This window comes from Piliocolobus tephrosceles, chromosome 6, assembly GCF_002776525.5.
Source record: "Piliocolobus tephrosceles isolate RC106 chromosome 6, ASM277652v3, whole genome shotgun sequence".
Classification (NCBI taxonomy): Eukaryota; Metazoa; Chordata; class Mammalia; order Primates; family Cercopithecidae; genus Piliocolobus; species Piliocolobus tephrosceles.
This window is the reverse complement of record NC_045439.1, coordinates 95928545-95954550: the sequence shown is the minus strand read 5'-3', so window position 1 is coordinate 95954550 and position 26006 is coordinate 95928545. Positions and strand designations below refer to the sequence as shown.

At 38.5% G+C, this 26006-nt stretch overlaps 1 protein-coding gene and 1 non-coding gene across 12 annotated transcripts in view; one reads left to right on the top strand and one right to left on the bottom strand.

Moving 5' to 3' along the window:
• Nucleotides 1-26006, bottom strand: part of AKAP13 (A-kinase anchoring protein 13) — a 362601-nt gene that overhangs the window by 91765 nt on the left and 244830 nt on the right. For all 11 annotated transcript variants that reach the window (XM_026448352.1, XM_026448354.1, XM_026448353.2 and 8 more), the window contains 2 exons: nucleotides 14605-14680; nucleotides 8123-8259 (listed from right to left, as the gene is read on the bottom strand). In XM_026448352.1, coding sequence (XP_026304137.1) covers nucleotides 8123-8259; nucleotides 14605-14680 — 213 coding nt within the window. The remainder of the gene's footprint in view (nucleotides 1-8122; nucleotides 8260-14604; nucleotides 14681-26006) is intronic.
• Nucleotides 2677-2786, top strand: LOC111522951. The gene has a single exon (XR_002725385.1). It is a non-coding gene; the product is annotated as a U6 spliceosomal RNA (small nuclear RNA).

The window sequence follows — 26006 nt, the reverse complement described above, 5'->3', positions numbered from 1 at the left end:
TAGTGGCCTTCTGAAAAATGTGGAATAGCTTATGACCCCTCCTAAAGTTTGCCACAAATGCCTAAGTACTTTTACAAATATCTAAATGGAAGAAAGCTATACATTTTTCTCATTTCACTGAGAACTGGCTGAGTGTTATGAGGCCAAATCATACATTAAATAATCAGTCCTGGCAATGAGGTCTTTGATAAAGTGATGATGCTCTTTCCTGGCTAACCTCTGCCTAACAGGTTCTGTGTAACTTTGTTCTAGTAGCCTGACATTTTCCACTTGTCAAAACATACCAGTGGCCAGGCACGGTGGCTCACGCCTGTAATCCCAGCTACTGGGGAGACTGAGGCAGGAAAATCTCTTGAACCCGAGAGGGAGCAAGGGAGGTAGACACCAGAACACAGAATTTGATGGGTGAGGGAAAGATGAGCTTCATGGTACCCAAAAGACCAAAAGAAGTGTCTAAGAGATGCTTGATCATACTTAAGATGTGGGCACTGTCTTAATAGCTATTTCGCACTCTTATGGGATGGGGGCAGGGAACAGGGAAAGGCATTTTGTAATTCTTTTTCCCCTTTTCACAATATTTTCCTAATTAGCCTACTCAATATTTTAATTTAGGGTAAAAAAACTTATGGTTCTTCAAGAAAGAGAAAAACATTATGAAAATCTTTTGGCTTTGGAATAGAAAACAAGCTCTATACTATAAGGAGACTCTTTTTAAAGGTTTGACGTAATATTTCAAAAGCACACTACCTTCTAAAAGCACCCTTTCTACCTTTTGGGCTTGATCTCACAAGCTAATAAGAAGGCTTTCTTTTTCCAGTTCTGTGGAATCCAGTTTCCTAGATTGTTTTTTAAGTAATGTATGAGATGTGAATGAGAGAGAAGATGCATGGGGATCACCAGACAGATCAAACTGAGGCCCAGATTTTCCAATGGACTCAGGCATGAGCAGCAGAGTCAAGATTTGAACCCAGGCTGATTTCAACTCAAACTGCCCTATTCTGGTATCTCAATCATCTTTTTAAAATCCTGTAAGAACAAGACATCAAAGTCAGTATTAGAAAAGTCCCTTCACTGGGTCACTCTGTAAAATAAAACTATGGTTCACCAAGTAAATTCTAAATTGTGGTAGGTATTATTTTAAAATGAAATAACTGACTATGCTTTTTAAGTGAGTGAGGGATTCGGGGGCTTCCTAAGGGGGTCCTATTCACGGAGCAACTCTCCATGGACAAGGACAATGTAAATGGTCTTGTGAATGTCTCGGCTTTCTCACTGTACTGGGTTGAATAGTGTCCTCCTCAGATACACGTCCTTCTCAGAATGTGACCTTATTTGGAAAGAGGGTCTTTGCAGATGTAATTAGTTAAGATGAGGTTATACTGGAGTAGGGTGGATCCAAAATGTCCCCAGATCCAAAATGAATGGTGTCCTTGCAAGAGGAGAAGAGACACAAAACGACACACAGGAGAGAATACCACGTGAAGACAGAGGAAGAGATTAGAGTGCAGCATCTACAACCCAAGGAACACCAAGGACTGTGAACAAGCACCAGAGACTAGGACAGAGGCCATTTTCTCTCAGAGCCTACAGAAGGAAAGCAGCCCCACTGACACAATGATTAGGATCTCCAGCCTTCAGAACTGGGACCAAGTAAGTTCCTGTTGTTTAGAGCCACCCCACTTCCAGTAATTTGTTACAGCAGCCCTAGGAAGCTAACATACTCACCCTTAGCTGCCTAAATGTCTAATTCTCAAAATAATATCAAGGGACAAACAGAATGAACATCAATAAAGCAAAATGTGTAAAAAGTCTGCTCTAAAACACACAAGAAAGGCTTCAAAGCAAACAAAAATGTTGAGTTAAAGTTTCCATTTATTAATTTGTCATACAGCCTTCTTACAAGTTAGCTCTTCTCAGTTTGGAAATAACTCACAGACAGTTGTATAGGTGCTTCTTCACTGGCATCTAATCTTGGAAGGATTTTGCCTTGAAAAAAAAGGTCTGCTATCTCTCTGGCACTTTACCAATCTGAAGTTTATAAAGCAACCATCTACCCTTTCGAGACTCATTAAAATAAGGTGGGAAAATCTTTGGTGGCCTATTTATACATATTTTCAAAACAAAGAGCTCTGTCTAGAATATATTCTCAACACAAAGCCTTTCTTCCTAATATGTGCTTTTAACTCTGATCTCACTGAAACTACATGATTTCTACAGTCTTGTGCATCTGGTAAGAATGAAGTTCACACAGCATAATACTCTTATACTCAGTATTTTTACTGCACTATGCAGCTCTTACTATGAATTGGTGGTTATTACTTGAAAAAGGAAAACAAAACATCACTGGTGAAAATGTAAAATGGTACAACCACTTGGGAAAAGATCTGTTTCGTAGCAAATTAAACCTATACCTACCATATAATCTAACAATTTGAATTCTAGGTATTTACTCAAGAGAAATGATATTATTTAGATTCCATTTATACGAAGTTCTGAAACAGAGAAAACTAATCTGTGGTGGGAAAACAATTAGGACAGCTGTTGCCTTGAGAGGGTGTGAATGGAGACTGACTGAGAAAAGACATGAGGCAACTCCAAAGCAATGCTTATAGTCTGTATCCTGTTGCAGGCTGGGTACAAAGGTGAATGAAGGCTTCTATCAAAAGTCACCGATGGGTGCTCACTTTGATAGCACATATGCTAAATTGGGACGATGCACAGAAGATTACCATGGCCTCTGTGCAAGGATGATGCACACATTCGTGAAGCGGTCATTACAGTTTTTTTTAAAAGTCACTGACTGGTACCCTCAAGATTGTGCATTTCACTGTATATAAATTTTACCAAAAAACCTAATCAGCCTATAAACAAATATTGAATTCTAAGTGTTCAGAGGTGAAGTATATTGATATCTGTAACTTACCTCAAAGAATTTAGGCAAAGTGGGTGGACAGAAGGATGGACAGATATATAGTTACATAATAGAGCAAATACAATTAAAAGTTAATTGTAGGATCTAAGTAGTGGGTATATGGGTGTTCACTGTACAACTCTCCAAGTGTTCTATATGCTTCAATATTTTCTTAATAAAATGTTGGGGAAAATGCCTGACTGGCTTTCTCAGCCAGAGTTACATTATACAGGTATGGACACATAAGTGTATACAGAGGTATAAACATTATATACATAGAATTACAAAAACTGCTGCATACTTTATATCTTGTTACTACACTTGAAGAAATCATGCTTAATACTGCCAAAATACTAGTCATTTAATCTCCATTTATTCCCAAATATTTATTATTATTATTTATAATAATACACAAGGCACTCTACTATGGACCTTGGAAAAGAACAGTTCACCTTTTAAACACCTAACACACGCCAACCACTTAATCCATGTATGTTCAATATTTTAAGAAAAGTACCTGATTACAAGCATTACCACTGGTTCACAGTTTAAAATTTGTAATAATTTGTGCATAGGCAATTGTAGTTTCCTTTTTTTTTTTTTTTTTTTGTTTTTGAGATGGAGTATCACTCTGTCGCCCCGGCTGGAGTACAGTGGCACGATCTCAGCTCACTGCAACCTCCACCTCCCAGGTTCAAGCAATTCTTCTGCCTTAGCCTCCCGAGTAGCTGGGATTACAGGTGCCTGCCACCACGCCCAGTTAATTTTTGTATTTTTAGTAGAGATGGGGTTTCACCATGTTGGCCAGGCTGGTCTTGAACTCCTGACTGCCAGTGATCCGCCTGCCTTGGCCTCTCAAAGTGCTGGGATTACAGGCATAAGCCACCACACCCAGCTGCAATTGTAGTTTTCTTAATTAGGATTCTGTAAATACATTTACTTTTATTTATTTTTAAGACAGTGTTTCCCTCTGTTGCCCAGGCTGGAGTGCAGTTGCACAATCACAGCTCATTGCAGCATTGAACTTTAAGGTCCAAGTGATCCTCTCGCCTCTGCCTCCCAAGTAGCTGGGACTACAGACGTGTGCCACCATGCCTGGCTAATTTTTAAATTTTTTAGTAGAGACAGGTTCTCACTTTGTTGCCCAGGCTAGTTTCAATCTCCTGGACTCAAGCAGTCCTTCCACTTCAGCCTCCCAAAGTGTTGGGATTACAAGTGTGAACCAGCGTGCCTGGCTTACATTTACTTTTATCTCAAAAAGGTTTTTTGGTTTTTTTTTTTAAGTAATTTTTTTGGCTTGGGGATCAAGGACCTGAGAAAAACTACAACACATTAAAGAAGGATGTTCCCTTTAGGTTTTGTATCTTACATAATTCATTTTGATTTTTTAAAAATCAATTGTAGATACATCTTCTAACTAACCTGGGGAAAAAAATACATGGAAGGGCTTTGATTTACCTCTCTTTGGGAAGAGAGGCAGCAACTATTAATATTTCCTGTAGCCTTTAATTATCCTTTTGGATAGCAGAGTGGCCTAGATCATTATATTTTATAATCGTACTAGTGCCAAAAAGAATCCTAGGATTTCTTTTCACTTTAAAAACAAAATCTAAATTGTATGCTGTTGATTAAAGACATTAGGAACTCATACATATTCATGAGAATAAACATGAAGCTCATAACACTCACTAAAAAGTCATTTACCAGGAGGCATACTGAATGGAAAGACAGGGTTAAGGTGAAAAGGTCACAACAAACATTACGGGCTGTTAAAGACCTCTGTGAGGCCAGAGCCACACAAATGGCTGAACAAGTGACCTCATGTACCACTCATGGTTCACAGAAAAAGATGTTGCAATCTCTTGCCTACAGATTATTTTTTAGAGAAGGAGAAGAGGGTTAGAACCTGGGAACAAACTGCAAGACATTTTGATATTTTGCATAGCACCCTCTGCGGATGACCACTGAGGACGACTTTTAAGGAAGCAGCTGATGGCCTATCTGCCAGTGCCACACTTTTATTTAATCACTGGCTATTAGAGCAGGTTTGGAGAGGTTGAGAATAAAAAAATGAATGGATTTTAGAGTCAGGCCTAGATGCAAACCTCAAGCTGGCTGCTCACCCACTAAATAATTTTGGATACATTTCTTTACCCATCAGTGCCTCTATTTCCTCAAGAGCATAAAACCACCTACTCATCAGGGTTGATGGGCAACAAACTGAGATCAAATATTTTAAAAATTTAGTTCAGTACCTACTGTACAGTAAGTATCCTGTCAATATTAGTTTATCTCTCTCCTTTTTGTAAGTCAGCCCTTGGTTTCATTAATGCTAGAGCAAACATTTATTGCAAAACCTCTCCTGGTCACAGGCTACTTTGGTAGAGCAAAAACACTAAGAGAAAAATCCTCCCCATCTCTTCTCAGGCCATTCAGACATTCTCAAGCACGCATGAAGAGGTGAAGGTGAACCTGCCGTTTCTGGTTTTCCCTAAGTAGTCTGGTATAAAATGTAGGTGTTATTTACTTATTTACTTTTGAGACAGGGTCTTGCTCTGTCGCCCAGGCTGGAATGTAGTGGCGCCATCATGGCTCACTAAAGCCTTAACCTCCTGGACTTAAGTGATCCTCCCACCTCAGCCTCCCGAATAGCTGGGACCACAGGTGTGCACCACCATGTCCGGCTAATTTTTGTATTTTTTGTAGAGACAAGTCCCATTATGTTGGCTCAGGATGATCTCAAACTCCTTGACTCAAGTGATCCTCCTGCCTTAGCCTCCCCAAATGCTAAGATCCTCCATGCCTGGCCTCCTTCAACTTTAAAAAATTATGTCTGTCTAGCATTCTTGGAAAAAAAAAAAAAAACTCCCAAATCTAGCACAGGTCATTTATATGAGCAATTTCGTAAATGGTTCTGGGAAACTAAGAAGGAGAAATATAGAAAATTCTAATTAACCTCAGCTAGGAAAACCATTCAGTTAAGTGACCAGAAGTAACTCTGAGTCTGCAGAGATGGTAATATTCAGGTACAAGCTGTCATGCACCTAGGAGGTTGCAAGCAAGTATTTCTTAATGAAGACACTTCAGTTTTTTAAAAAAAACTTTTTACATTAAAATTTTCTAACATATATAAATGTTTAACAAATATCTGTATATCCATGACCTAGTTTCAGTGATTATCAATGATCCCATTTTAAAGCTGGAACTTAGAGATACTACCTAATCTGTTTATCTCAGTATGTTTTTAGCGACACATATCTTCAGAATGGTATTCCCCTTGCGGGGAATAGAATTCCTTACAATTAAAACCTCAAAGTCACAGTGGAAATTACCTAAACTCTGATATTATAAAATAAAATATAAATTTTAAATAAAATAAAACTATTGATTTCTCTTTTCCTACGTAAAAAGAGAAAGGCAGATCTTCTAAATGTGGAGTTTTTACTTCATAGAATTTTTTGTCAAGTCACTATGAGTAACAATGATAGAAATCCTTAAGGTTGCATCATATTAAATAAGTCTTTCCAAGGAACTTGGAAAGACAATGTGCTCAAGATAAAAATGCTGTGTAGAAGTTACAAGAATAGGCCAGGTGTGGTGGCTCATTTTGGCCTTAGGGAAGGCCAAAAATGAAAGGAAGGTACACAGGGTACATTCACAGAGGCATTGATATGCTCCTGATTCCCAAATCTTTAGGTCTCTATTCTTGTAACGTCTCTTTTTTCATTTTATTTTATTTTTATTTTTGAGACAGAGTTTCAGTCCTGTTGCCCAGGTTGGAGTGCAGTGGTGCAATCTCGGCTCGCTTCAGCCTCCACCTCCTGGGTTCAAGCAATCCTCCTGCCTCAGCCTCCCAAGTAGCTGAGATTACAGGCACACGCCACCATGCCCAGCTAATTTTTTTTATATGTTTAGTAGAGATGGGTTTTCACCATTTCCAGACTGGTCTCGAACTCCTGACCTCAAGTGATCCACCGTGGCCTCCCAAAGTGCTGGGATTACATGCATGAGCCACCACACCTGGCCTATTCTTGTAACTTCTACACAGCATCATTCACCATCTTGGACAACTTAATCACCCACTAACACAATTACCCTCACCACTTCTCCGAGCTCATTATAAAACTAGAAGGAACCGCCTTGGTAGACGCAACAGTGTTTCTGCCTCTTCACCTCCTTACCATTAAGAAAACCACTTGTGGCATATAATTGGGTAGCATTTGCCATCTCTGCTGTGGGAAAGCCCTCTATTCCTCTCAGAGGAACAAAACAGAACTTGCTGCAACTAGAAACAAACATAAGCAAAAGAAAGCAAACTGCCCCCATTCCCCACCTCCCTTAGACAGTCTCAAATTATATGCAAACGTGAGCTGATTCATGTGGAAGGGCTCCATCGCAGAGATCTAGAAAGTTCCAATTAAGCAGGCTAGATGACGATAAGTGGTATGACCACACTCAACAGGAAGCTTCAGGCCTAAACACATTAACCAGAAATGACTCTACAGCTGGTTTATACATATGACATCATATAGTCTGAGCTGCGGTCCTTGCTGCCCACTGAGAAGTGTTTACTGTCATCTGACTTAATTAATTCTAAAGGAACTTCCATTTCTTTTGACTCCTATGTGAGCTTCAAAATCTGCATTTAACTAGCCACAATTTCACATTAAATCACTTTGGCCAACGCTTTTTTCTTTCCCTTTTTTTTTTTTTTTGTTTTTGGGGAAGAGTCTCGTTCTTTCGACCCAGGTTGGAGTTCAGTGGCGCAAACCTGACCTACTGCAACTTCCACCTCCTGGGTTCAAGTGAACACCTCCAGCTAATTTTTATATTTTTAGTAGAGACGGGGTTTCACCATGTTGGCCAGGCTGGTCTCGAACTCCTGACCTCATGGGGTCCACCCACCTCAGCCTCCTAAAGTGTTGGGATTACAGGCATGAGCCACCATGCCCAGCCCAATGCCTTTTTCTAAACCCTGGTAATCTGGCGTTTCCTTCTCCAAGAGAACATTTACACGCCTCTCAGAGTGAGTGAGGCCCTACAAGGCTAGCTGGATCACAACTTACTAGCAGGAGTTACATATTTAGGGAAACAACATGTCTTGGGAAGACAATGAGCACAAGAGTGGGAAAAAGTGGAAAAGAGTTTGGGAAATCCAAATAGGAACACGAAAGCCATGGGACAAAAATGAAAGCAAGGTTCACACAATACCTTTGGGAAGACGATGCTGTCCATGTCATCACTGGGTGAATGAAAGAGGTCAGAATCACTCCCAGATTCTCTTTTAAGTACACCTTGTTTTGAGGTACACTCTCTGCCCAGTCTAACATCCAGGAAGTTCTCACATTCTGAAAAAGAGAATTTATTCACCAATATTGAAAATAAAACAAAAAACAAAAAGAACCACTTCCTTTTCACCCCAGCAACCAGTCTTTTAAATCTCTCTCTCACTCTTTTCTTTTCCTTTCCTTCTTGTTTATTTCTTTTTTTCAATATCAAGAAGCTATAAAGGACACAGTCTAATTAGTAGTTCTGCTACTCCAATTCTAGGTTGATAGAGCTCCTACAGGACAATCATGCATCTACCATGTTTATATTAGGTACAGAAAGATAAAAGGATGATTTAGAAACATATTCTACTTCTATTTAGATACCTGAACGGTAATGTTTTCCTCGTAGTAGTTAGGGAATTTTTTTTCTTTTGTCTTCAAAATCCAAAGTCTTTTACTAGCAACTATGTGATGCGGTTTGTTTTAAACTTACAGGTTCTACTGAGTAATAACAGAAATATAATTTAACTTTTCTTACCATAAATAGCTCTTAAATTGGGGGCATAATGTGCCAAAGTGGAAAAATATATCATTTAGAATCTGTTTTCAGTTCAGTAACTAGAACAGGGACCCTGGCAGGCCAGAGGGAGGGGTCTGTGACAGAAATACTACCTTGGTATATGGAGGGAGCCTAAAAACTTAGTAGCTTGAAATAAGCAAGATACTCTCTCTTATTAACTTTGCTTTTTTGTTTTGTGTTGTTTGAGATAGGTTTTCGTTCTGTTGCCCAGCCTGTAGTGCAGTGGCATGATCTCAGCTCACTTCAACCTCCGCCTCCTGAGCTCAAGCAATCCTCACACCTTACCCTCCCACCAAGTAGCTGGGACTGCAGGCACATGCCACCAAGCCCGGTTTATTTTTTGTAAAGATGGGGTTTTGGCATGTTGCCCAGGCTATTAACTTTGTAAACAAAAGTGACATGTGACTGGGTACCATACGGTTAAAGGGATTTGTAGATGGTGAAACCAAGAACCCAAGTCCATTACTGAGTGGATATGAGCTTCCATATGAAACTTCATTTCAAAAAAAAAAAAAGAAGTTTTTGCAACCTCTGCCTCCCAGGTTCAAGCGATTCTCCTGCTTCAGCCTCTTGAGTAGCTGGGACTACAGGCATGTGCCACCATGCCTGGCTAATTTTTTTTTTTTTTTTTGTATTTTTAGTAGAAATGAGGTTTCACCGTGTTAGCCAGGATGGTCTCCATCTCCTGACTTTGTGATCCACCTGCCTCAGCCTCCCAAAGTGCTGGGATTATAGGCGTGAGCCACTGGGCCTGGCCCTAAGAAGTTCTAAAGATAAAAGTCATGGCCAGGCATGGTGGCTCAAGCCTGTAATCCCAGCGCTTTGGGAGGCTGAGGCAGGAGGAGCACCTGAGGCCAGGAGTTTGAGAACAGCCTGGCCAACATAGTAAAACCCCATCTCTACTAAAAATACAAAAAATTAGCCAGGCTTGGTGATAGGTGCCTGCAATCCTAGCTACTTGGGAGGCTGAGGCAGGAGAATCGCTTGGACCTGGGAGACGGAGGCTGCAGTGAGCCAAGATCGCGCCACTGCACTCCAGCCCAGGTGACACAGAGCGACTTCGTTTCAGAAGAAAAAAAAAAGATAAAAGTCATGCATCTCTGTTTTTGTAAGCAAGTTAATGTGTTATTTGGACAACCAGGTAGGCATGCTTTATCAAATTTGTAGGTGACACTAAGTGATGAGGGACAGGGCAGGAAACCTGGCTATCTAGGAGTTAAAGAGAACTCTACTTGGAGGTTTTGGGGGAAGCAAATTCAAGAGGAACTGATAGTACAAGGTGATGACAAAACCAAAGAAACACTAATAGTTTTAGTCTCTATTAGTAAATAGTACACTGGCATCCAAAACGGGAACAGTCCTGTCACTATGTGCCATCCAGACCACACCTTTGGGATTGTACTTGTTCCTAAATAATATCTAAAGTAGAACACTGATAAACAAAAATGTGTACGTAGTAATGGGGTCACGACAGTCAAAACATCTGAGATACATTCAGCTTACTGAGGAGCTCAAAGAAAATGTGCCTAAAGACGGTCACAGATTCCCTCTGTGCTGTTTCAGGGGCAGAACAAAGACCAGTGAGTGTGAGCTACAGAGCTTCACTAAAACAGGGCTTCTTGGCAATAGGTTGGGTGCCCCATAAAGTAGTGACTATCACTTTACCAGAAGGGTTTTGGAACAGAGAATGACTATGTCAAGATATTACAGAAAAGGTATCTGCACAGAGAGGGAAGTGAGGGCTGGACTAGATAACTTCCAGTGTCTCCTTCGATTATTAGATTCTAGGCTTAGATAATTATGTTGTCTCTGTGTGTTGAAACTGGGAAGAAATAGCTGTTCTAATGAACAATTAATTAGTGATAATCACTGAATTATCTGCCCTGGTAGCTTAGAGCAAGGGTCAAGGATGCACTGCATCACTATAGGTCATAAATCGCTAGTCAATCAAATTATTTTTTCTACTAGTTAAGCATCTGGCTAAATACTGGGGAGTATCCAAATAAAAAGAAATGTTTAGGGTTGGGGGGAAGGCAGTTTACTGTCTTGTGGCAGAAATAAACATATTAGAAGACAATTTCAATGAAGAATTACACAAAAAAATGCCATTGGAAGTGAGACAGGGCTCATGGATGAATCTGAAAATCTTTCAGTTAAAAAAAATCACCTTAGTCTGTCTCAGTCTTGGTTCAAACTATGTCGGAGAGTGTTAGTTCAATGGGAACAGCCCTGCCTTTAGCCGACTGGAAACTATGGGTATTCTGGAGAATTTTTTTCACATTTCCTAGAGTATGTAGTAACCTAAGAGGAGTTGGTGGGTGTGATCTACTCCTTCTCCTTTCCCTGCTTGAAAAAATAAAATAATGCCTTTCCGTGGTTGAGGGAAAAATAGGGGGGCTGGCCAAGAAAAGAAAGGGCTGTCACAGCAACTACACTGAGCTGCTCGCTGTCCAGCTGGCCCTCTAACAGACCACGTCCAAATTCCAGACTGGAAAACAAACTAGCTCATGATATTCGAATGGAAAATTCACAGGGAAGATCCAGATTCAGCCCTGGTAGGAATACTTCACCCAGAAAATAAATTCAAGCCAGCACGACAAGGGATAACAAACCAAGTTTGGGATGAGAGTCTACTCTGTGAGATAAAGCTGATTGTTGAGGAAGGGAAGAGAGAAAAGTACAGAAAGAAGGACCAAGATGGAGAGAGAGGGACCATAAACCATTATAACCCCCCAACGTCACAGGGCAGGGGGAGGTGGGGGGAATCCCTAAAGGCAGAGCTAATCTACACCCTGTGTCACATGTATTGGTAAGTTTTCAATATTAATAAAATCTTTTCTTTCCTTCTATATGTTCCCTTCCTACTGAATAAAGGGGAGCAGCATATCTAAGTGTAAACAAGAGTAAAGATCTCTGGTTTTCGAGTTAGATTCATCAGGCTTAAATCTAGGTCTGACTACTTAATAGAAGAAAAATTCCAGGCAAGAAGTAATTTCACCCCTCTCAGTTGCCATTTCCATAACAGTGACAAGAGATGATCGTACTTCCCTAAAGGAGTCATAGTGACAGGAATAATTTATACATAGAGTAACCAGAACTCTGGTTTCCACCACATAGCAGGTGTGTGATATATGTATGTGTCTAATGAAGTTAAGGCTTCATTAACATTTAATGTATGATTCAGTAAGTATCCAGATGACAGTACCTTAAAGATGGGCACAGGCAGGGCCAGTCCCATTTTATGACCCATATGTAAATCTGTCTATAATTTTTGTGTACTGAGCTATTAGCTTTTTAGAATACAAACTTTTTAAAAGGTGTTATCTAGTCATTTGGGTTTAAAACGACATATATGCCAACAAACTGTTATTGGGGAAGGGCAGGAAAACACACTGCTGACATCCTGTGGGCTCTGTTATATCATCCTAATCATAATTCTATCTTGTAATTTGTCCATTATTAAAGAGTATACAAAGTGATTTTAAAAGACAGTAGTATCTTGGCTAGGTGCGGTTGCTCATGCCTGTAATCCCAGAACTTTGGGAGGATGAGGCGGATGGATCACGAGGTCAGGAGATTTAGACCATCCTGGCTAACACAGTGAAACCCCGTCTCTACTAAAAATACAAAAAAATTAGCTGGGTGTGGTGGTGGGCACCTGTAGTCCCAGCTACTTGGGAGGCTAAGGCAAGAGAATGGTGTGAAACCGGGAGGCGGAGCTTGCAGTGGGCCGAGACCGTGCCACTGCACTCCAGCCTGGGGAACAGGAAAAAAAAAAAAAAAAAAAAAAAACCTGTCTCCAAAAAAAACCAAAAAACAAAAACAAAAAAACTCTGTTATTTATTTATTTATTTGAGACAGAGTCTCGCTCTGTCGCCCAGGCTGGATCTTGGCTCACTGCAACCTCCGCCTCCTGGGTTCAAGTGATTCTTCTGCCTCAGCCTCCTGAGTAGCTGGGGCTACAGGCGCGTGCCACCACACCCGGCTAATTTTTGTATTTTTAGTAGAGACAGGGGTTTCACCATATTGGCCAGGCTGGTCTCGAACTCCTGATCTTGTGATCTGCCCGCCTCAGCCTCCCCAAGTTTTGGGATTACAGGCATGAGCCACCTCGCCTGGCCAAAAGACAGTATCTTATTTGGTCTAATGCTATTGCTCTCTTGAGGAAGTGTTTATGAAGTAAAACAGAGAAACCTGCAAAACAAAGTACCTGGGATTCACAAAAACACTATGCCTAAAATCAAAATCTCAGGTCTGAAGCTCAGTGGCATAATTCTGATCTGCAACTTTGTTAAATTGAGATTTTAAAATAATTACTTTAAAAAGACTAAATTGCTTATGCTCGGGGTTAGCGTGTACAGTAGGTCTACTGAATTCAAAATTGTGTCCTGGGGAAAATGTCCAGGGGTTCAAAAATCATTTCTCTAAATATAGAAATTAAACTATGATGTATGGAGATCTTTCCTTCCTATGAATATTCAAACTGTGAGCAATCATTTAACCTTTACTTGGCAGAAAGTTTCACTCTTGGGTGGTTGTAATTACACTTTTAGAAAAAGCCCCAAACAGTTTAAGGAACCAAAACACAGTAGTAAGTGGTACACATTTAAGTAGAAGGTTCTAGGAGGCTACATGGGGGAAGTGTCAGCTAAATCTGTGAACGGGGCCAATCTTGTAAAACTTGGACCCTGAACACGACTATAGCATAATATCCTTAACTACTCTCAAAAAATGAGACAAAAATAGAGAAAAACACTTTTCATATTTGTTTTCAATTATTTCCTTTGTAGTAAAGTCAGAGAGTTGAGAATCAATAGGAAACTGCTCTGGAGTTAGAGGATTCAAAACAATTTGTTTTTAAATTTAACACTACTGGAGGGTATCTACACGTAAACTATTTCTAAAAGACCTGCAAATGAAGACTAGGTAATTTTTAAAGCTGGGCAGTAAAAATTGGGAAGGCAAACAGAGGCTTGTTGGGTAAAACAGACTAAAAAAACTCAGAATGCAAATTACTAGTATTCACTTAGCAGCCATAGGAACAGGCACAGGGATTACTCATCATGTCATCCGTACTACACCCTCAAAATGAGACAAGCTACTAATACTTTACAGATGGGAGGGAGACAATGTAGCACACAGACATTAGGGAACATACTTTACGTCACACAGAGTTAGAGGCTGGACCTGGTTTAAAAGTTGGGAATCCTAACTAACCAGAAGCCATGTGCTGTGTCATTAACAAGGTCTTAAGAGCACTGTACCCTCAAGTGTTGTTAGAAATAACTCAAAGATACTTAAGGAAAGACTTAATTCCTGACCATGCGTCCAAAGTGTAATGGTTCTCAACCTTGGGTACACAGTAGGGTAACCAAAGGAGCTTATAAAGATTTTGATATCTAGGCCACACCCCACCCAACTAAATCAGAGTATCTGGAGGTAGGACCCAGGCATGTGTATATTTTTAAAGCTTGCTCAACCAGATAATTCCAATGTGCAGATAATTCCAATGTGCAGTCAAAATCGAGAACCTCAGGTATGGTTCTTAACAGTAGATTTATACTTTTGCCAGATTAAAAAACCTATGTCATATGCATATGCACAGCACAGATGCCTTCACAAATGAATGAATCATAAAGCCACCTATGATGTCCGTTACCAGCAAAATAAAATCCAGGTAATTACATGTGCTCATCTTCAACTGTAAGACAAAATGCCTACAAAGCCAAATCACATATATCCCTTCCTCTGATGTACTGTATAATATGCTAAGGAAGGGCAGATCTCCAAATAAAACGATCTGTTAGAGTGGGCCTGCAGCTCCAGAAAATGAATGAGCTTACCTGGGCTCTGCTTGGAAGCCAAAAGAGATGCTGCATCAGGGCATGGCTCTATTGTACACCAGTTTTCTCGGTTTATCTGAAAGAAAAGGAAAACACTGTGTTTTAGTCACTGAAGTAACGTGACATAATTTTATAGGTGCCAAAATTATGTCAACTGTACCAACATTCCTATCTTTTTATTTAATACAGGGTGAGCAAACTTATGTCAAGGGAAAAAAAATTTTTTTTCACACTATAACCACAGCAATCTATACTCAAGGCTCTAAAGAGGTTGTCATTGTCAATAAAAATTAGGCATACAAAAGTAAAAGGAAAAGATATACAAAGATGAAGGCCATAGTGTAGGCTAAGGGTAAAATAAAAAAAGTTAACATATGAAATTGACTAAATATTAGAACACATATTTGGTGTGGCTCATGCCTCTAATCTCAACACTTTGGGAGGCTGAGGTAGATTGCTTGAGGCCAGGAGTTCAAGACAAGTCTGGCCAACATGGCGAAACCCCATCTCTACTAAAACACAAAAATTACCTATGCATGGTGGTGGTACATGCCTATTATAATCCCAGCTACTCAGAGGCTGAGGCACAAGAATTGCTTAAACCCGGGAGGCAGATGTTGCAGTGAGAGTCGCATCACTGCATTCCACCCTGGGTGACAGAGCAAGACGCCGTCTCAAAAAAAAAAAAAAAAAAAAGGCTCAGAGGGGTAGCTGAAGTAATAAATAGCAGGACTGGTACTGCAATGCCAAGTCTGTATTATTCTAAAAAGCAAAAACTTCCCCCCTCCCCATAAATTAAAAAAAAATTTAAATATAGCCTTTATACCTCCCAACCATCTTAACATTACAATTCTCTACTTTGATTAAATTTTAAAATTTTAAAATTACCATTGAAGATTTCAATACTCCTCTCTTAGTTTATTGATAAAACAAATAGAAACAAAATCAGCAAGATAGAGAAAACCTGAAAAACCTCAACCAATTTGACCTAACACAATATAGAACACTCCATCCAATAAAAGCATAAGACACATTCTTCTCAAGTGCACTTGGAATGTTCATATTCTATCGCATAAAACAAACCTCAAATAAAACAAACATATTCTGTAGCACAAAACAAGTCTCAAATATAAGAAAATTAAAATAAAAAGTATGCTCGGTGATTAAAACAGTATTAAATCAGAAATCCAAAACAAAAGATTGGAAAAAACTCAAATATTTGAAAAAAATTTAAGAAACTTCTAAATAGGCTGGGCGCGGTGATTCACGCCTGTAATACCAGCACTTTGGGAGGCCGAGACAGGTGGATCACAAGGTCAGGATACCGAGACCATCCTGGCTAACATGGTGAAATCCAGTCTCTACTAAAAATATATATAAAAAATTAGCTGTGCATGGTGGCGGGCGCCTGTAGTCCCAGCTATTCAGGAGGCTGAGGCAGGAGAATGGCATGAACCCGGGAGGCAGAGCTTGCAGTGAGTGGAGATTATGCCACTGCACTCCAGTCTGGGCGACAGAGATAAAAAAATAATAAATAAATAAATAAATAAACACTTCTAAATAACCCAATGAATCAAAGTATATTAAGAAAAAAAAGAAAATATTCTGAATTGAATAAAAATTAAAACACCACATATAAAAATTTGTGGATAGAACTAAAGCAGTGCTAACAGCAATATTTATAACACTACATGCCTATATTAGAACACAAGGTTTCAAATCAGTGATCTAAACTTCTACCTTACGAAACTAGAAAAAGAGGAGTAAATTAACCCAAAGCAAACAGGATAAAGAAAATAAAGAACAGAAATCAATGAAATAGAAAACAGAAGAACAATAAAATCAACGAAACCAAAAGCTGGTTCCTTAAAAGGGTCAATAATATCAATACAACTCTGGCGAGGCTAATCAAAAAAGAAAAGCTACAAATGATGGAAATCAGGAATTACAGAGCGACACCGTTACAGATCCTATAGATATTGAAAAAATAAAGAAATATTATGAACATTACTGTAATAAATTCATCAAGTTGAATGAAATAGTAGCATTCCATGACACTATACAAACTATCAAAATTCACTCAAGAAAACACAGATAATCTAAATAGCCTTATTCTATTAAAGCAATTGAATCCATAGTTTAAAACTTTATTACAAGGAAAACTTCAGGCCTAGATGACTTCAGTGGTGAATGCCACCAAACATTTAAGAAAGAAATGTCAACTCTACACAAGCTCTTACAGAAAACACAAGAAAAGTATTTACAATGCAGCTCATTTTATGAGCCTAGCATTACTCTGAAATCAAAACCAGAGAGATATAAGAAAACTACAGATCAATATTCCTTAGGAATATAGATACAAAAAACCTTAACAAAATTTTAGGTTAATGGAATCCAGCAATATCCCAGGAATGTAAGGTTGGTTTAGCACTTGAAAAATCAGTTTATTAACAGACCAAAAAACTCATGAACTAATGACCATCATTAGATCGAAAGAATCTGGGGCCGGGAGCGGTAGCTCAAGCCTGTAATCCCAGCACTTTGGGAGGCCGAGGCAGGCGCATCACTTCAGGTCAGGAGTTCAAGATTAGCCTGGCCAACATGGTGAAACCACGTCTCTACTAAAAATACAAAAATTAGCCAGGTGTGGTGGTGGGTCTCTGTAATCCCAGCTACTAGGGAGCCTGAGGCATGAGAATCACTGGAACCCAAGAGGCAGAGGTTGCAGTGAGCCGTGATTGTGCCACTGAACACCAGTCTGGGCAACAAAGCAAGAATCTGTCTCAAAGGAAAAAAAAAAAAAATCAGCAAAATTCAACATCTATTCATGATAAAAACTCTCAGAACACTAGGAAGAGAAAGGAAATTACTCAAACTGACAAAGGCAACTATAAAAAACCTATGGTTAACATTATATTTATTGGTGAAAGACTAAATGCTTTCATTCTGAGATCAGTAACCAAAGATATCCATTCTCATCACTTTTATTCAACAATATTCTGGAGGTCCTAGCCAGTGCAGCAAAGCAGAAAAAGAAAGAAAACGCATACCATTGGAAAGGAAGAAGTCAAACTTGGTTTATTGACAAATGGCGTGACTGCCTATGCAGAAAATGCTAAGGAATCTATAAAAATACTGGAATAAATAATGTATTAATAAAAGCAAAGTTGCCAGACACAAAGCAACATTAAAAAAAGCAATGCTAGATCTTTATACTAGCAAAGAGCAATTAGAAATTGAAATTAAAAGTAAAAGCAATACCATTTACAAAAGCCTCAATAAATACAAAATAATTAGGGATAATTTTAAGAAAATATGAGTAAGACTCATACTCTGAAACCTTTATAAAACACTACTGAGAAAAAATTAAAGCAGACTTAAATAAATACAGACATACCATGTTTACAGATCAGAAGACTCAATACAGTTGTTAATTGTCCTCAAATTGATCACTACATGATTCCAAGACTTACTATAAAAGCTGCACTAACCAAACCTGCGTGATATTAAAAGGCAGACATATAAATCAATGTCAGAGAAGAGAGAATCCACAAACAGATCTTCACGTTATATGGCCCACTGATTTTGACAAAGATGCCAAGATATTTTAATGAGGAAAAAATAGTCTTATGAACAAATGATGCTATGACAACTGGATACAAATATGTAAACAAACAAACAAAACTCCCCAAGATCTAAAATCTTACCCCAAACCTTACCACCTATAAAAATGAACTCAGAATAGATTATATATCTAAATGTTCAACCTAAAACTAAAAAACTCCTAAAGAAGATGGAGTGAAACACTTTTATGGGACCTTGAGTTACACAAAGATTTCTTAAATACTACATTTTTTAAAACATGAAAAAAAAAAAAATCTTGTCAACCTTAAAAACTTTTACTCCTCAAAAGTCATTGTTAGGAAAACAAAAAGGCAAACTAAAAACTGAAGGAAAATATTTATAAAACAATTATCTGCTAAGAACTCCTACCCAGAATATTTAAAAATAAAACAAAACAAACCCTTACAATGCAGTAACAAAGCAACGTGATTTTTTAAATGGGTAAAATATTTGAATAAACATTTCATTTAAAAAGATATACAAAAGGCAGATAAGCAAAAAAAAAAAAAAGATACCCAACTTCGTTAATTCACAGGAAAATGTAAATTAAAATCCCAAGGACATACCAACAGGCATCCATTACAACAGTCAAAATTTGAGACTGATAATACCAAATGTTGGCAAAGATGTGGAGCAACCAGAACACAGAACTGTTGCTGAAAGAATGCAAAACAGTATTGCCATTTTGGGAAAGCGGTTTAGCAGTTTTTTGTAATGTCAAATATATACTTACATACAACATAGCATCCCATTCATTTACCAAAGAAGAATCAAAACCTACTGTCACACAAAGACCAAAGACTTGCACTGGAATTTTTAAAGCACTTTAATTCATGAGAGCTCCAAATTAGAAACAGTCCAGATTGCCATCAAATGGTAAATGGAGAAGCAAATTGTAATATATCCATACAATGCTATAGACTCACAGTAAGAAGAAATGAACTGCTGATACAAACAACATGGATGAATCTCAAGAGTATTATGGTAAGTTAAAAAAAAAAAAAAAAAGCCAGACTCAAAAGACTACTTATTGTATGGTTCTGTCTATGCAATATTTAGAAAAGGCAAACCTAGAGTAGCAAGAAAACATTAGTGATCAGCAGGGACTGAAGCAAAGGACTGACTACAGGGATACAGAACAGAACTTCTGAGCTGACAGAAATGTTTCTATTATGATGCGGTAGTGATTATACAATTTAAATATTTGTCAAAGCTCACCAAACTATAAACTTATATTGGTTAATTTTGTTGTATGGAAATTTATACCAGAATAAAGCTGAAAACAAATACATTCTCAAAAACAGAAGCATAAAATATAAAATTAATTTTAGTCTTCACAATTCCCAAGCACCTTAACATTATAACCCTTTAATCATTAAAACTGACATACTCAGATGTAATTCTAAATAATATGAGCGGAAATATCTAAACAAACTACCAAGTAGTTGTGAATATTTGTATGCTCAAAGACAGAAGCCTTGCTTTTATTCAATAATCTCTAAAATATATTTCTGATCACTTCAGTGAGAAGATATTAAACTCTTCTGCTGTTAAAGATCTCAACAGTTTTACTGTATACGCTAAGTGGCAGAAGGCAGAAAGCTAGAGGACATTTTGTCAAATTATAACTGTTTGACAACAAAACAAATGAAAGGAATTAAACTGCTTGCAAAAACCCAGGCAAACTAGAACCACATGAAACAAAACACTTTATCATTTGCTCTGTTCAGCTATTTTACTATTGTACTATTACAGAAAGGAAAAACAGCAGGAACCAGGGGCCATCACTGTTTCAGTTTCTGGTGTGTTACAAAATGATGCCAAAAATTCAAAAGTACTCCTGAATGGAACTGAATCTTCAGCAGGTGCCCTGGGATTACACATATTAAAAAATATCCTTTCTGAAATGTGCTTTAAGGTGTGCACAATAAGGAAGTAACCACAAATTCTGTAACTTTACCAACACCCTATCCACATCTTTCAAAGAATTGAAACAACACATTTTCTTTAAAAAAAAAAAAAAAAAGTCATTCAGAGAATTTTCTCTTAATTTCAAACTGCATTTCATTTGAAATGAGCCAAATTTTACTTATTGTGAATAAGTTTATCTGCTAATAGAACCACTGTACTGTAATACAAAACTACACTTTTAAGCTGGAAGGGAAAAAATTACTCCCCACCTCCCCCCACCATCATTCCTGTAATAAGAAGAGGCTGCATGAACACAGCAACAAGTTTAGATAGCTAACAGAAATAAAAGAGCTCAGATGATCCTTTAGTGACAAGTAAAGAATCTGCAAATGAACGACTACGAATTACCATATTACTGTCTCCTACCGTGACCTTCAACAAGTTTTGTGGCCAACATTTTAGAAAACCCTATTAAAATTCTATTTCTGCTGGGCGCGGTGGCTCATGCTTGTAATCCCAGCACTTGAGGAGGCTAAGGCAGGGGGATCACAAGGTCAGGAGTTCAAGACTATCCTGGCCAACATAGTGAAACCGTCTCTACTAAAAAAATACAAAAATTATCTGGGTGTGGTGGCACATGCCTGTAATCCCAGCTACTTGGGAGGCTGAGACAGGAGAATCGCTTGAACCAGGGAGTCAGAGGCTGCAGTGAGCCAAGATCGGGCCACAGCACTCCAGCCTGGCAACAGAGCAAGACTCTGTTTCAAAAAAAAAATTATATTTCTTAGAATACTTTTCATTACCTTCTCAATACCACATGTCATTCCATTGCCAATGAGTAAAGTGAACATTATTTGCCTTGAATATGCAAGCGATTAAGACTCTCTATACTTTTCCTGTCATTTTAGGCACATGTGTTACATAAAGTGAGTTTCACATTTTACAAAATTATATACAATAAACACATACTACTAGAACAAAATTAAAGTTAAATATCTTTAAGTAAATATACTAATTTCTGAGTAACAGTGATGAGAACATATTCATGTTGGGAACCAATTCTCCATGTCCCTCTTGCATTTCTGCAGGTCTTGTCAGCAAAAGCCCTGATGGCCCTTTTATTCTAGACTATCTTTTCAAGACTGTTTGCATATCAAATATCCTTAAAAGATAAAAATATTGATTCCTTCCAAAGCAAAGGGCAGGTTTGTTTATGTCCAGTATAATAAAGATAATGTCTCAGTCAAGGGCAAAGGTCACACAGGCTTACTGTCCACTGTATAAAAATTCAGGTTTCTTCAGGTTTAGATTTCTCAGCTGTGACACAGCATCAACCTGGACCCCTTCGTGTTGCCTGCATGGGGCTTAGGAAGCAAGGAGAACCAACAAGAAGGTGATGCTGATGCTGCTGGCTATGCAATGAGTAACACATTTATCTGTCTCTGACCCTAGAATCCCATGACTTCAGCCAGCACCCATGAAACTGTGTCAGGATGTAAGTTAACTTGCCAGCTTGTAAGTACAGTAAAATCTCAGATCCACCACATTCTTAACAATTAGTATATACTATATAGTATTACAAATTTTATACACAGTTGCAGCCAAAAATCTCTTGACATGTTACACTTCTGTGGTGTGATCTCCTAATCTATTTTCAATTGGGTGGATATGTCTGAATGACCACAAAGAGACAACTTATATTCCTTTTAACTTTCCTGAAGTTTCCCAAATTTTCTTCAATGGTTATATATTTATTTTATTTAAAAAAATTTATCTGGATAAACTTATTTTGTAACTTCAGGCTGATAAAAAAAAACAGTATACATAAAAAGTAGAAATAACTTTAGGTTGCAAAGACAGCACAGAAAGTTCCCGTTTATCCCCACTCCCTTCCTCACTGGTTTCTCCAACATTAACATCTTACATAACCATGGCACAGGCATCAATACTAAGAAATCAACACTGGTACATTACTATTAAGTAAACTCCAGACTTTATTTGGATTTTGCTTGTTTTCACACTAGTGTTCTCTTTCTGTTCCAGGATCCCATCCAAAATGCCACACTGCATTGTGTGTGTGTGTGTGTGTGTGTGTGTGAGAGAGAGAGAGAGAGAGAGAATGTGTGCATTATTTTGCATTTTAGCATCTTTATTGAGATGTAATTCATATACTAGAAAACTGGCCCATTTACCATATATAATTCAACAGTACTAGTATATTCATAGAGTTGTGTAACCATCACCACTATGTAATTTTAAACATTTTTATCTTGACAAAAAGAAACCTTATATCCATTAGTAGTCATGCCTCACCCCCATCCCCTGTCCCCTAGTGCCTAGAGAGCCACGAATCTATTTCTATCTCTACAGATTTGCTTACTCAGGACATTCCATACAAATAGAGTCATACATTATTTGGTCTTTCATGCTGGGTTCTTTTACTTAGCAAAATGTTTCCAAGGTTCACCCATGTTGAAGCATCTAACAGTACTTTACTTCTTTTATTTCCAAATAATATTCCACTGTATGGATATATCCACATTTTACTTATCTATGTATCAGTTGATGGGAGATCTGTTTTTTTTTCCCCCCCCACTTTCTGACTGTGATGAATGACGCTACTATGAACATTCAGAGTTTTTGTGTGGACATGTTTTCAATTCTCCTGGGCATATATCTAGGACTGGAACTGCTGGGTGTTACATATGACAACTTTATGTTTAATACTTTAAGGAGATGTCAGACTGTTTTCCAACATGGCTGTACCATTCAACAATTTTTCTACATTCTTGTCAACACCTATTTTTGTTATCTTTTTTATTGCAGCTACCACAGTAGGTGTGACACAGGCGCTCATCCTGAGTTTGTTTTTCTAATGGAAAATATTTTAAAATCTATTGTTACTTTCTAGAAAAGGAAGATAGTGTGAAGATGTAATGCTTGCCATGCTGGGATGTTTCTGTCCTTTTTCTATTTTTTAAAAACTGTGCTAAGTATCTTCTATATAATAAACACTGTACCAAGCCTTAAAAACAAAAGTAGTAAAACATTGTCCTCAAAGAACTCACAGATTACATGCGAGATGTGAAAACGTTAGGTTGGTCAATAAGCCTATCACAGCATCTTGCATAGCAGACAACGAAATGTGTGTTCACTTGGACAATGCATGCTGTAATTAACAGAGATGGGAATGACAGTGAATGAAACACTATATTGCATACAGTATTTTCGGTGCTACATATAATTCTGGTTGGGTCACAAATGTTATATATACAGAGACACTGGGCCAGAATAACAACTTGCCATTTTACTTCATACTGTATGTGTCTGTGTCTGTGTGTGTGTGTGTGTGTAAAACAGAGAACAGAGAAGTCAGAGATGGCACACACCAGTGTCTAAGAGCCAGAGAACTTGGGAGATTAGAGCGTCACAGAAGCTGCAGTAGAGAAGTCAAAGCAGATACAAAACAAAAAGAAGTTACTGAATTTGGCAACTGTGAGCTCAGGAGTTCAAGACCAGCCTGGGCAACATGGCAAAACCCTATCTCCACAAAAAATACAAAAATTAGACGGACATGGTTGTGGGCACCTGTAATCCCAGCTACTCAGGAGGCTGAGGTGGGAGGCTGGCTTGAGCCAGGGAGGTGGAGGTTGCAGTGAGCCAGATAGCACCACTGCACTACAGCCTGGGCGACACAGCCAGACACCGTCTCCACAAAAAAAAAAGGGGGGTTATGAAAGAACTCGTATTTCTCGATTCATGATACTTTAAAGTACCATCCCATAGATTTGACCTTTTTACAGACCCGTGAGAAGGCATGTAGCCATTTTAGAGAGGAAGAAAACACACTCAGTGAGGCTTGGTGATTTGTGGAGCGCATACGTGTATATGAACCATATTGTATTTATAGCTTTATCTGCTCAAAAGACCACAAGCTTCCCGAGAACAAAATCGCATCTATTTAACAGATCTCCCCAATGAGTAATAAGTGCATGGTTCATGGTGGATGCTTAATGAATAATTTTTGAATTCGTTATCCCCAGTGATTCTGAAGAAAACAGTGGAGAGATTCCTTTAGGATTATAGCCCTGTCTCCCTTTATTAGACCCATAAAAAACCTGAGGCCAAAGGAGGCAAAGTAATTTGATGAAAGTAATAAATATTTCAAACAGAGGACTCAAGGTTTCCTCACTTCCAGTCCACCACAAATTTCCCCCTCAAGAATCTCTTCTTGTTCTTTTCCCTTTTTCTTCTTTCTCCTTTCATTTTCCCTCCTTCCTTTTCAGAAAAAGAACCTCTGTCACCCCAGGCTGGAGTAGAAACTCCTGGGCTCAAGTGATCTTCCCGTCTCAGCCTCCTGGGTAGCTAGGACTACAAGCATGTGTCACCATGCCCAGCTGTTTTTTAAAAAAAATTTTGGAGAGACAGGGGTCTCACAATGTTGCTTAGGCTGGTCTTGAATTCCTAGCCTCAAGCAATCCTCCCACCTCAGCTTCCCAAAGCATTAGGATTACAGCCTCAAGCCACTCTGCCACCTCTTCTTACTCTTTACTTTGTTTTAGAATTCAATAATAATTGTTTAAAATTTTGTAGTATTAAATTGAATAAGTTTGGCAAAGTGTATTTCACATCTTCAAGATTTATTGGAAAATAGTCATTGTTGATTTAGACAAAAATATTTAGAAAATAAGGCATTACTGAAATGACGCAAGTAAAATATGAAACTGTGGATACCAATTTTTTAAAATATCAAAATGCTGTAACTGAAAAAATCTAGTTTGTTTGTTGTTGGCTCTGTCAATTACTAGGATCCTGTGGTTCCAATCACCAGCAGTTAATTAACAATGATGTCCTGAGGAGGTTCACTGTCTCTAAGAACACAAGAAGCTTAAGCAAATCTGAGATGATGCATACTTTCAGGCAAGTTCTCTCTTTTGAATAGGCTTCATTCATAAACATTTAAAAGTAAAACCCACACTGAAGAACAGTAAGGTTTTCGATCATTCAGGGCTTCTGCACCAGGATTGATTGGGAAATCTAGCAGAAGAAGGCTTCTTAAAGTTATCTTGCTGTCAGCTACACACTGACACTCATCCACACAGCTAGCCAGCAGCACTGACGGAGTGCTCACTTTAGGCAAGAAACCAAGTTAAGGTACAGCAATAGACAGGAAGGTGAAAAAGACATGATTCTGGTTACAATTGGCATAGTAGGTCCCACAGTTTATAATTTTAATACAAAATGCCTTGGGTTACAAAGGCTTGACGTCCCAGGATGACAGATATATACATACATCCTTACGAGTCTATGGATTATCAGATTCAGTGAGATAGCTCCACAAACCATGGCCTGTAAGTTGGGAAACACTGATTAATTTGTGTAATACAAGAGGTACACAAACAGCTAAAATCCACAAAAGAAAGTCCCCAGCATGAAAATAATTCCTGCTCAAGAATCTGGGAAAAGCTCAACGGAAGTGTTGGTATATGAGGTAGGCTTTAAAAGCGGACAATATGCTCGAGAGAGAAAGATGGTAAGGCAGGGAATTCTAGCTATACAAAAAAAGCATGAGCAAAGCAGTTAGGACACTCCAGAGCTGGACTTCATAGCCTTTCACGTCACAGACTCCTTCGAGAATCTGCAAGAAGCCATGGAACTCTCACCAGGAACATGCATGCTACGTCACAATCAGTGGTTCTTTGCATAGCCTCATAACCCAGGTTAAAGACTTTTGCTTTTGAACCCAACAGTATCCAGAAGTGTAAACTGAGCAAGAAAGAACAACAGGAGATACAGCTACAATGAATCTAGGCTTTGTTCTCTAACAAGGGTGGACCCTGCCAATCATATAAGCAAGGTGGTAAAAA